Here is a 12,308-nt window from a genome sequence, read left to right as displayed (position 1 = left end):
AAATGAAACAACTGACAAAGTATTTATTTCCAAAATATAAAAGCCACTCTTACAACTCAATACCAGAAAAACAAAGAACCCAATCAAAAAGTGGGCAAAAGACCTAAGAAGACGTAGAGATGGTTAATAAACACATGAAAAGATGCTCAAGATCACTCATCATTAGATAAATGCAAATGAAAACTATAATAAGATATCAGTACACACTGGTCAGAATGCCATCATGAAAAAATAAACAAAAAGTAAATGCTAGAGGGTGTGGAGAAAAGGGAACCTCTTGCATTGTTGGTGGGAATGTGAACTGATATAGCTACTATAGAAGACAGAATGGAGATTCGATTAAAAAAAAACTAAGAGTAAAACTACCAAATGACCCAGCAATCCTCCTACTAGGCATATACCCTGAGGAAATCAAAATTGAAAAAGGCACATGTATCCCAATGTTCACTGCAGCACTATTTACAATAGTTAGGACATGAAGCAACTTAGAAGTCCATCAACAGATGAATGGGTAAAGGTGCTGTAGTATATATATACAATGGAATATATGCCCCTCAGCCATAAAAGGGAACATATTTGAGTCAGTTCCAATAAAGTGGATGAACCTAGAGCCTATTATACAGAGTGAAGTAAGTCAGAAAGAGGAAAACAAATATCATAAATTTACGTGTATATGTGGAATAGAGATAGATAGTACTGATGAACCTATTTGTAGGGCAGCACTGGAGACACAGATATAGAGAAAAGACTTATAGTCATGGGGGTGGGGGAAGAAAGAGAGGGTGGGACAAATTCAGACAGTAACATGGGAACATATGCACTAGCATATGTAAAATAGATAGCCAATGGTAATTTACTGTATGACTCACGGAACTCAAACCAGGGCTCTGTAACAAACCAGAGGAGTGGGATGGGGTGGGAGGTGAAAGGGAGGTCCAAGAGGGAGGGGCCATATATATACCTACGGCTGATTCATCTTTATGTATGGCAGAAACTAAAACAATATTGTAAAGCAATTATAAAATATATATATTTTTTAAAAAGAAACAAGAGAAATCTCAAATAACTTAACTTACACCTAAAACAACTAGAGAAAGAAGAACAAACGAAACCCTAAGTTAGTACAAGGAAAGAAATCATAAAGATCAGAGCAGAAATAAATGAAATAGAGATGAAGAAAACAGTTCCAAAGATCAATGAAACTAAAAGCTAGTTCTTTGGAAAGATAAACAAAATTGATAAATCTTTAGCCAGACTCATCAAGGAAAAAAAAAAAAAAGAGAGAGAGAGAGAGAGAGATGACGCAAATTAATAAAATTAGAAATGAATAAAGTTACAACTGACTCCACAGAAATACCAAGGATCATAAGAGTCTACTATGAGCAACTGTCTTACATTAGCCATGCCATATTTTTCCATTAATAACACCATAAACCTTTATAAATGAACAATGCCCAATAATTGGACTTTAGGAATTATTCACTTTAATATGTTTATTTTTTCATGAATATTTTTACTCTGATGTTCTTTTGAGATTAGCATAAATTCAATAAATCACAAGTCTCACAAAATAACCAATATATGGGAATATTCTTTTACGGCATGATCTTAAGAGTGTACTGGATCATCGAAAAAGCAAGAGAGTTCCAGAAAACATCTATTTCTGCTTTATTGACTATGTCAAAGCCTTTGACTGTGTGGATCACAATAAACTGTGGAAAATTCTGAAAGAGATGGGAATACCAGACCACCTGATCTGCCTCTTGAGAAATTTGTATTCAGGTCAGGAAGCAACAGTTAGAACTGGACATGGAACAACAGACTGATTCCAAATAGGAAAAGTAGTACGTCAAGGCTGTATATTGTCACCCTGCTTATTTAACTTATATGCAGAGTACATCATGAGAAACGCTGGGGTGCAAGAAGCACAAGCTGGAATCAAGATTGCTGGGAGAAATATCAATAACCTCAGATATGCAAATGACACCACCCTTATGGCAGAAAGTGAAGAGGAACTAAAAAGCCTCTGGGACGGAACTCCGTCCCTCCCTCTTTTGTCCCTTTTTTTGTCTTTTATATTTTTCCCTACCTCCTTTCGAAGACTTGGGTTGCTTTTCTGGGTGCCTCATGTCCTCTGCCAGCTTTCAGAAGTTGTTTTGTGGAATTTACTTGGCATTTAAATGTTCTTTTGATGAATTTGTGGGGGAGAAAGTGTTCTCCCCGTCCTACTCCTCCGCCATCTTAGCTCCTCCCCCCCCAAAACAATATGTTTTAATCTACTTTTAGTTAGACTGTCTTACACAAGGTAACTTTCTTATATTGGGATAAAAGTACATGTTCTGCTTTCTAACTAATCATACACACATAAGCTTTTATGACTTTAAATTTCTACTCTAAAGAATTCTAAGTTCTTTACATGAACAGGCAACTAGAATTATTCTTGGTACTGCTATAGACCAATTAATTAAGAAGTACTTTTTGTGATTTTCCAAGTTCAGAAGAAAAGCAATTTTACAATGACTTTTAAACTAATTTCAGAGCTACATTCATACCAGATAATTAATAAATAACAATCATTAGGTAGAGTAACATAAGCATTAAGATTATGAGCTCTGGAATCAGACAGATCTGAAGGGTGTTTGCTGGTTCTCTAACATTGCTAGCTCTCTCAGTCTGTTTCCTCTTCTTAAAAGAGTCATAATAATAGAGGATTAAGAGGTACCAACTACTACTACATATAAAATATATAAGCTACAAGTTTATATTGTACAGCACAAGGAATATATACAATATTTTGTATTAAATATAAATGGAGAACAACTTTTAAAAAATGTGAATCACTAGTTGTATACCTGATATATATATAATATTGTAAATCAACTATATCTCAGTAAAAAAAGGGGAAAAAGGAAGAAAAAAAATGAGCATAATGGGAGTACTGACTCCACTGAATTGCCATAAGAATTAAATGACACAATGCATTGAAAGTTCTTACCACTATGCCTGGCATATTTTAAGTGCCCAATGAGTGATAGTTCTTACTATTATCAACTAAAGCTGATAAATTACTTACATGATAAATTAAAATTAAAAATGAGATGCTTTATCATATTTGTAACATATTAAGTACTTGTTTATGCTCATCTTCCTTCTAAATCACACTGGATAGAATGATTTCTTAAATAATGAAGCCACTATTCAATATATAGAGACTGTTATAATTTCAGTGTTGAGAAATATGCTACACTTATGGTGAAACAATTGGCTGAGTGGTAGTAAAACAAACAAAGTTTTCTCATGTTGTAGCTCAACTAAGAAGACTATTCTCCGGTTTTAAAAAGGTGAAGTTCTTTTTGTCTTGAGTCACTGCTGGAAATCCCCTCAGCAAAAATGTTGGGCTGTACTCCAACTCTGTGACAGGGTCTCATTTCCAGAAAGGACTAAGCCAAAGGGACAGAACTCAAAGACTAGAGTTCAGAACCAGAGTTTACAAGTCACAGAAGTACTGCTTTCTTGATTAATTTATACTTATAGAATCATTACAAGCCACATTTTAATTATGTTAAAAAGAATCAAAGTCATAAAAATTCAATACATGTCACAAATGCTATTTTAAAAATATGTCCTTGGTTAAGCAATTTTATTCAAGGAAAAAAAAAAGAACTAAATTATATATGAAAATGTTGCTACTAACCTATCTTCCCCACTCACACCTAACTCTCATATGCAGATTATAGATGACACATTTGCCTAGTTAGGCATCATCCAGTCTTTTTCCTTCTTTTCAGGCATCTTATATTTATTAAATGGCAGTTATATGTTCCCAATCACATGGAAAGATTTTAATGTACTATTGACATAATTTCTGTTCAGTATCTATCCAGTAAGAGAGAGTACAAATAACACAATGCTTAGGAATGCTTAGTCAGAACAACCTGAGTTCTAATCCTAGTTCTACCATTTGTAACTCTTTGACCTTGAGCAATGTACCTAGTTTCTGGGTCTTAGCAACATCCCCTTCAGTCACATGAAATAGATCTAATACTAGTTCTTACTTCCCAACGTTATCACAAGGATTCAACTAATTGAAATGAAGTATGTAAAAGACTTGGCACTGTGCCTGACATACACAATGCATAAACAAATGTTAGGCTTTACCATTACTAGAGTCCAATCCTGATTAGCCAGGTTAATGAAAAGTAATGAAACAAAAATCTAGCAGCACTACTGAAAACTTTTAAACACACAGTTTATAAATTTGTGGTGATATTTTTAAACTTATATTTAACTTTTGACTGATGTTCTGGCAATTGGAAACACTTCCAACAAACCAATAAAGCTAAAATGTGAGGCACTGAGCCAGAAAACAACCCCTTTGCTTAGAATTATTCTCTATTGGCCAAGTGTGAAAAGTCAGCTTTGCTCTCGTAATAATAAAAATAGTCAACATAACTGAGCTGCATCCTCTTTCTAAATTTATGTTTGTTTAATCTTGGTCTGCATTGGAGGAAGTAATTAAATACTGGGTTTAGAAGGGTTCCTGGTATGCTGCAAAGTACAACAGAACAGAATGCAAACAGATGGTCATATAGTCATCAACAGATTCTCAATCTGTTTAAATTTATCAGTAGGAAACGAAACACATTTACCCTTGATAATTCACCTAAAGCAGAAAATATTCCTGTAAAATATGTTTCACAGCACAATATATATTTTGGGAAATAATTTAAAGATTAACTACAGAAAATTAGAACATTTGACTTGACTATGTCTAGGGCTTCAATTTATTTTTCTTTTCCAGCACAACCCAGGGGGTGTCATGCTATGCTCAGTCACTTTAGTCTGTCTGACCCTTAAAGACCTCATGGACTGTAGCTTGACAAGCTCCTCTCTCCATGGGATTTTTCAGGCAAGACTAATGGAGTGGGCTACCATGCCCTCCTCCAGGGGATCTCTCCTGACCCAGGGATCAAACCCATGTCTCCTGCATCTCCTGCATTGCAGGTGGATTCTTTACCACTGAGCCGCTGGGGGGAGGGTTGACCTTAAGGTTTATTAATCAAAGCCCTTTCTCTGACAGAATAGTCTTTGAGCTAAAAATAAATTTATTTTATCCTTTTCTCCTACCATATTATGAAACTCTTACTAAACTTCTGCAATGCATTCTTTCCTACAACCATTTGAATTTCAAAAACCCAAGAGTCATGATCATTGGTAAGTGTGTCTCCCAAGCCTCTTTAAATTGGGCAAAATTATTCCAAAGGTTTTGCCATTGCTGCTGTGACATTAAGGAAATCAGCCACTAAATATAGGACATCAATCTAAAGGCACCAGTTTTTAGATTGTTCCTGCATTTGCCTCATGAGAGCTGCCATCTCCCACGGTTCAGGGCGTCCAAAAAGCATGCCCAAATGGCCATCTCATGAAATTTCTAATTTTGCTCTTCTAAATAGCTTATGAATATCTTTACACAGCATTCAAACAAATCTTGGCAGCTATGATAAAGACCACAGCATATTTCAAATTAACATTCTATTTATAAATACAAAAAGCAGTGGCAATAAATGACAAATCCACAGCTACCATACTACTCAATAGTGAAAAGCTGAAAGCATTTCCTCTAAGATCAAAAACAAGACAAGGATGCCCACTCTTGTCATTTTTATTCAACAGAGTTTTGGAAGTCCTACCCATGGTTATCAGAGAAGAAAAAAGAAATAAAAGGAATCCAAATTAGAAGAGCAGAAATAAAGCTGTCACTTCTTGAATATGACATGATACTATATGTATAAAATCCTAAAGATGTTACCAGAAAACTACTAGAGCTGATGAATGAATTCAGTAAAGTTGCAGGATACAAAATTAATACACAGAAATATGTTGCATTTCTATACACTAACAATGAAAGATCAGAAAGAGAAATTAAACAAACAATCCTATTTACCGTTGCATCAAAAGAACAATATACCAGGAATATACTAATACAACTGAGTGACTGAACTGAATTGATACCTACCTAAGGAGACAAAAGACCTGTTCTTAGAAAATTATAAGATGAAAGAAATTGAAGACAACACAGAAAGATGGAAAGATATATCATGTTTTTTACTGGAAGGATCATATTTTCAAAATGACTACAGTACCCAAGGTGATCTACAGATTCAATGCAATCCCTATCAAAATATGAATGACATTTTTCACAGAACTAGAACAGAAAATCTTAAAACTTGTATGAAGAGACAGAAGATCCACAAAAAAATAAATAAATAAATAAATTAGGAAAAAAAAATCTTGAAAAAGACAACAGAGCTGGAGAATCAGGTTTCCTAACTTTAGGATATACTAGAAAGCTACAGTCATCAGAGCATTACAGTACTGGCATAAAACAGAAATGTACATCAATGGAACAAAATAGAAAGCCCAGAAATAAACTCATGCACCTATGTCCAATGTTTCTGTGACAAAGAAGACAAGACTATAAAATGGAGAAAAGATGGTTGCTTCAATAAATAGTGCTAGGAAAACTGAACAGCTACATGTTAAAAAAAAATGAAATTAGAACATTCTTTAATACCATAAACAAAAATAAACTCAAAATGAATTAAAGACCCAAATATAAGACCAGATACTATAAAATTCTTAGAGGAAAACATAGGCAGAACACTCTTTGACAAATCACAGCAAGATCATTTTTTGATCTATCTTCCAGAGTAATGGAAATAAAAACAAAAATAAACAGGTGGGACCTAATTAAGATTTTCACAGCAAAGTAAACCATAAACAAAATGAAAAGACAACCTTCAGAATGGTAGAAAATATTTGCAAACAATGCAACTGACAAGGGATTAGTCTCCAGAATGTACAAACAGTTCATGCAGCTCAGTATCAAAAAAACAAACAACCCAATCAAAAATGGGCAGAAGACCTAAAGAGACATTTCTCCAAAGAAGACATACAGATGGCCAAGAGTCACATGAAAAGATACTCAACATCACTAACTACTCAGTTCAGTTCAGTTCAGTTCAGTTGCTCAGTCATGTCCTACTCTTTGTGACCCCATGAACTGCAGCACTCCCTGTCCATTACCAACTCCCGGAGTTCACTGAAACTCATGCCCATCAAGTCGGTGATGCCATCCAGCCATCTCATCCTCTATCGTCCCCTTCTCCTCCTGCCCCCAATTCATCCCAGAATCAGAGTCTTTTCCAATGAGTCAACTCTTTGCATGAGGTGGCCAAAGTACTGGAGTTTCAGCTTTAGCATCAGTCCTTCCAGGGAACACCCAGGACTGATCTCCTTTAGAATGGACTACTTGGATCTCCTTGCAGTCCAAGGGACTCGCAAGAGTCTTCTCCAACACCACAGTTTAAAAGCATCAATTCTTCGGTGCTCAGCTTTCTTCACAGTCCAACTGTCACATCAATACATGACTACTGGAAAAACCATAGCCTTGACTAGATGGACCTTTGTTGGCAAAGTAATGTCTCTGCTTTTTAATATGCTATCTAGGTTGGTCATAACTTTCCTTCCAAGGAGTAAGTGTCTTTTAATTTCATGGCTGCAATCACCATCTGCAGTGAAATGCAAATCAAAACTATAATGAGGTATCACCTCACACCCGTCAGAATGGCCATGATTTATAAGTCTACAAATAATAAATGCTGGAGAGGCTGTGGAGAGAAGGGAATCCTCCTACACTGGTGGTGGGAATGTAAATTGATACAGTCAGTATGGAGAACAGCACAGCTATTCCTTAAAAAACTAAAAATAGAGCCACTATACAATACAGCAATCCTACTCTTGGGCATATATCCAGAGAAAACCATAGCTCAAAAGGATACATGCACCCCAGTGTTCTTTGCAGCACTGTTTACAATAGCCAAGAAATGGAGGAAACCTAAATATCCATCAAAAGATGAATGGATAAAGAAGATGTGGTAAATATATATGATTAAATATCACTCAGCCATTAAAAATAATGAAACAATGCCATTTGCAGCAATATGGATGGACTTGGAGATTCTACTAAGTGAAGTCAGACAGAGAAAGATAAATATCATCACTGATACATGGGATCTTAAAACAAATGATACAAATGAACTTATTCACAAAATATAAAACAGACTTAGAGAATGAACTTATAGTTACAGTGAGGAAGTTTGTGTGGTGGGGGGTAAACTGGAAGTTTAGGATTGAAATACACACACTGTTATATTTAAAATGCCTTTCCATGAAAAAAAGAGCAGCAAATACTCTTTCACATAATGCAATTATTATTGAGAATACTTGAGAATCATACAGATGAAGAACTGTGGCTTGTTGTTTTATGTCCATATTATCCAAATGAAGAAAATACTGACTAGTGACTAATGTTTTGGCAATCACTAGCTTTTATAACTCATACACAGAATAATGCCACAAAGGAAAATTATGTAGATTTCATTTACTATATGGACAATCTAAGCTACAACTAGTTTGTTTTAACAGTAAAACAAAAGAGATCATTTTACAAAAGTTAGTCCATAAATAATACCCTCAAAAATTTATCACAATCTATCTACTCAATCTTAAAATTTCTATACTAAGTACATCTAAAATTCATAGAGACCCTGAGATGGAGATAATTATGGACCTGAGGAAAAGTATGGGAAGAAACCTCTAAGTCAGTTATAATTCTCCATGCTATTATCACTCTAGAGATCCTGATCAAAGGCCAAGGTTGATTTTTGTTAAGTTATTGAAATTCACTAAGTTTATTATAGGCTCTATGCTTACTATTCCTCTTCCATTAAATGCAAATTTATAGTACATTACAATTTCAAGGGAAAAAAATGGCATGGCGTATACTGTTATGTTACAGTAAGTCAAAACATGCATGAGCAGTTCTGAAAAAGCAGAAATCACTTCCTATAGACAGACAACTTGGGAGTTGCATTCTTATTAAATGGTTTGTACCTAAAAAAATTAAAAAACAGTATTAAGACCTGAATTTTATCCTTCTCCTATATGAGACCAATTCCAAATGTGCATCTTCTCTATATCCCTGGCCTTAAGTGAATTTAGCACACTTATTGACATTTACCTTTAGACATACTATCCCTCCTCTATACTAGATCCTCATTTTTCTATCCCCCTGATTGTATATGCCAAAGCAATTCCACTTACAGGACTTACTCCCTTCTGTTCACATTTATATCTGCATGTCTCCTAGCTGTCATGCATCACTGGGAGGATGTATTTCTTTAAACATATATCATTTGGATTCAAACAGCTTGTACTGGATTCAAACTCTGTGGCTTACTAATTGTATGACCTTGAGAAAGTTGTTTAACCTCTCTGAACCTATATTTCCTTACCCTAAAAGTAGAGACAATCATAGGATAAGAAAAAATGAGATAGTATCTGACACACTTAAGTGTCCCTACTTACTATCACTATTATGGCTATTATCAAGGAATTTTATACCATTTTATAATGGTATAAAAAGCAACATACTCACTTTCATTTCTAAACTTTTGAGAAGCAAGTGCTACACCTTTGTAATTGGGGCAGAGTTGAATACAAGTTTGAAAACTTGTTTTAATTGGACTGTGAAGGATAGGTACTCTTGAGTTAAGGTCACACTAAGTTGTAATAATCATAGATCCTCCCTTGTTTGATAAAACATCTAGTGTTGGTAATTTTATTAAAATCACTAACAGGAGTAAGAAAACAAAGACTTCACAATCCAAAACCAAAAGCTTTCCTTTAAACGCTCTTCAGAGAACTATACTTAGTCACTTATAGAAGCATCTCACTTTGTGTAATTATTGCTGAGTTCCTGTTAGGATATTTGCCTCAAATTTTCTAAATCATATGTTAAAATACAACACGACAGCATTCTTAAAGGAAAGACCTTAGTATTGCAAACTGAAGAGTCCCCATGTATGTTATAAAATAACTCTTCTGAAGCTTACTAATTTTACACTGTTTTAATATTATTTAAAAGTACTATTAGATTATAATAGAACAAAAATTTATTTTGGCAAGATGCAGTAGAATTTTGATAATAGGTTTACAAGAACTATAATTACTGCAACAACAGACAAATCTATAATTACCCATAAGAAAAATATTTGGAACAAAACACAAAAAGCATAAATATTTCTTATTTGTATAGTCTTCAACAATGGAATCTGGTAAAGGATATAGTAGGAGATAGTAGTAAATTTTAAGGCCCTAAGAAGCTAAAGTCTAAACAAAGAAAGAGGAATAGTTGTTTCTACTTAAACAGAAATTCTGAAAGGAGTTTCTTGTTGAATCTGCTTTTTAGGAAGGTGTAGAAGAGCAACAAAGCAAAGAATAAATAAGCAGTATTGAAACTGCATGTTATCCAATAAAATCATCAAAACTAACTTCCTGATCTGTTCAACCTAATTTGGGATTTAACTAAAGGTATTAAGCTGATCTTCTAAATTTTACAATTATTGTATTGGACTTGAGACTCTGAGCAGCTCAAACATTATTTCAAATATCATAATTAATATATATGGAAAATAATAAGGCAAGAAGCTCATAAAATGAAGTTCAAAAAGAATATAAGAAGTTTTCTTTTTGTTTTCAACCTAAACTTACTCCAAAATGTAAGCTTAAGTGTTCTATTTCAAAACTGTCTAAATACAGCCACATACAGTTGCCAGACAAATTGAAGGTTCAAAGTTCTTGTGATTTCGCACAACTTTCAGTTCTATTCCAAATCCTCTTGGGGATAAACAAAACAAAAATACATAACAACAAAAAACATGGAATTTTTTTTTTGTTGCTGCTGCCCTAAAGCTCAGAAGAGAGAGGGGGTTCATACATTCTGCATCCCAAACCCACATCCTGAGCCCAAAAAGCAAAAAAATCTGCTTTTTGCGAATTGTGAAAGAGACACTTTTATTTACCATGCATATACACTCAGCTTTCCCCTAGTTTAGCCAGCCTATTGCTCCCCAAAACTGTTGAAAATTGTTGTTCTAAATTAAGAGCACATGAATGAGAGGGGGATGTCCTATCAATTGAAGAAGTGGTCACTGGGGTCTGCACCTACACAAGAAAGCCACTTTTTAGTTCCCTTTCCAGTTCTCAATATATTTGAAGCAGTTAGAAACTGTTCGAAGTAATGTTTTTTGAAAGAAAAGAAAAAGTCAAAATAAGGTAAGATATGGAAGAAAAAAACAGATCCCTTATCACATTGTTTAAAAAAAAAAAAAAGTTTATCATTATTCCTGATGTCTCCCATTCTGCCTAGTTCTAACAGACTCTTTAGGCCAAAGTTAAATAACTGTCTCTTACACATTGGCAAAATATTACTCTTTGATTATAGGGGTCTCTGTGAAATATAATCACAGTGCCTTAGTAGGCCTCCACTTCACCATCATCAGTAAGACCATGTTTTACATCCCTTACAGATGTGCACCCCTGTCCCTTGCCTCCATACTTAGAACACATATGTGAAATGTCCCATTCTTACCAGTATGTGACTTGATTTATTCACCTAACCCTAAAAACTCAATACCACCATCTCCCAAAACTCCCAAGCTTTCGTTTTCCTTCAAAGAAGAAATGTGGCCCTAACATCGTAAGACAAAGAAAGCTAAACTCCATGGAAAAATGAAATCGATGCAACAAAGAGCAGAAAAGGGAAGACGGGGGGTTGGGTGGGAAGTGCCTGTGTCTACCGAAGAAGAAGCTGCCAGACTAACTTATGCAATTCAAGGGTTCTGGGGCAGCAATTCAAGGGTTCTGGGGCAGCAGGAGACTGATGTGTAGAAAAATAACAAAGGTGGGCTTTCCACCTTCCTTACCGCCATGGAGCCAGAGGAAGATGCAATATACACACGGATCACCATCTTTGGAACAGCTTCTGTAGTTCTTTGAATCCTGCAAACGGCTGGAGAGCAGCTGCAGCAAAGTCTGGAATCAAGCTAAGGGCCGTACAGAGTTTGGAAAAGAAGGGTGGGGGAAGGTGGAAGGGGAACTTGCCAGAGCCCCGCCCTTGGCTGCTTTCACTCTTCGACCGCTGCAATCCCAGCCCCAAAGTCCAGAAGGCACAGGCTCGTTTGCATCATTTTTTTTTTTTTGGGGGGGGGGAGGGGGGAATCTCGAATAGCACCGCGAGATCTGTTGAATCCGGGAAAATAAGGAAAGGAGAAAGAAAAAGGAAGGAGCGTTGAGTTAAATTTGATTGCAATGAAGGACCTTTCCTCACGGAGACTCAAAGTTCTGTGCCTTCCTGCTCAGAAATGTATACAAATAAGATATTTTCTTTGAAAGAGAAATTCTCC

At 35.3% G+C, this 12,308-nt stretch overlaps 1 protein-coding gene across 4 annotated transcripts in view; it reads right to left on the bottom strand.

Annotated features, from left to right (window-relative positions):
• The window catches only part of SH3BGRL (SH3 domain binding glutamate rich protein like), a 121,133-nt gene extending 109,068 nt beyond the window's left edge, over positions 1–12,065 (bottom strand). For all 4 annotated transcript variants that reach the window (XM_086389884.1, XM_086389883.1, XM_086389882.1 and 1 more), the window contains exon 1: positions 11,829–12,065. Coding sequence is in view for 3 of the 4 variants with exons in the window: in XM_086389883.1 (XP_086246009.1) it covers positions 11,829–11,873 (45 nt within the window). In the remaining variant the exon portion in view is untranslated. The remainder of the gene's footprint in view (positions 1–11,828) is intronic.
• Positions 12,066–12,308: the final 243 nt, after the last annotated feature.

The sequence above is a fragment of the Bos grunniens genome, chromosome X (assembly GCF_055505025.1).
Source record: "Bos grunniens cultivar Pamir isolate PY7600 chromosome X, Bosgru_T2T1.0, whole genome shotgun sequence".
Taxonomy (NCBI): Eukaryota; Metazoa; Chordata; class Mammalia; order Artiodactyla; family Bovidae; genus Bos; species Bos grunniens.
The sequence above is the reverse complement of the archived record's forward strand: the minus strand, read 5'-3'. Positions and strand labels throughout refer to the sequence as shown.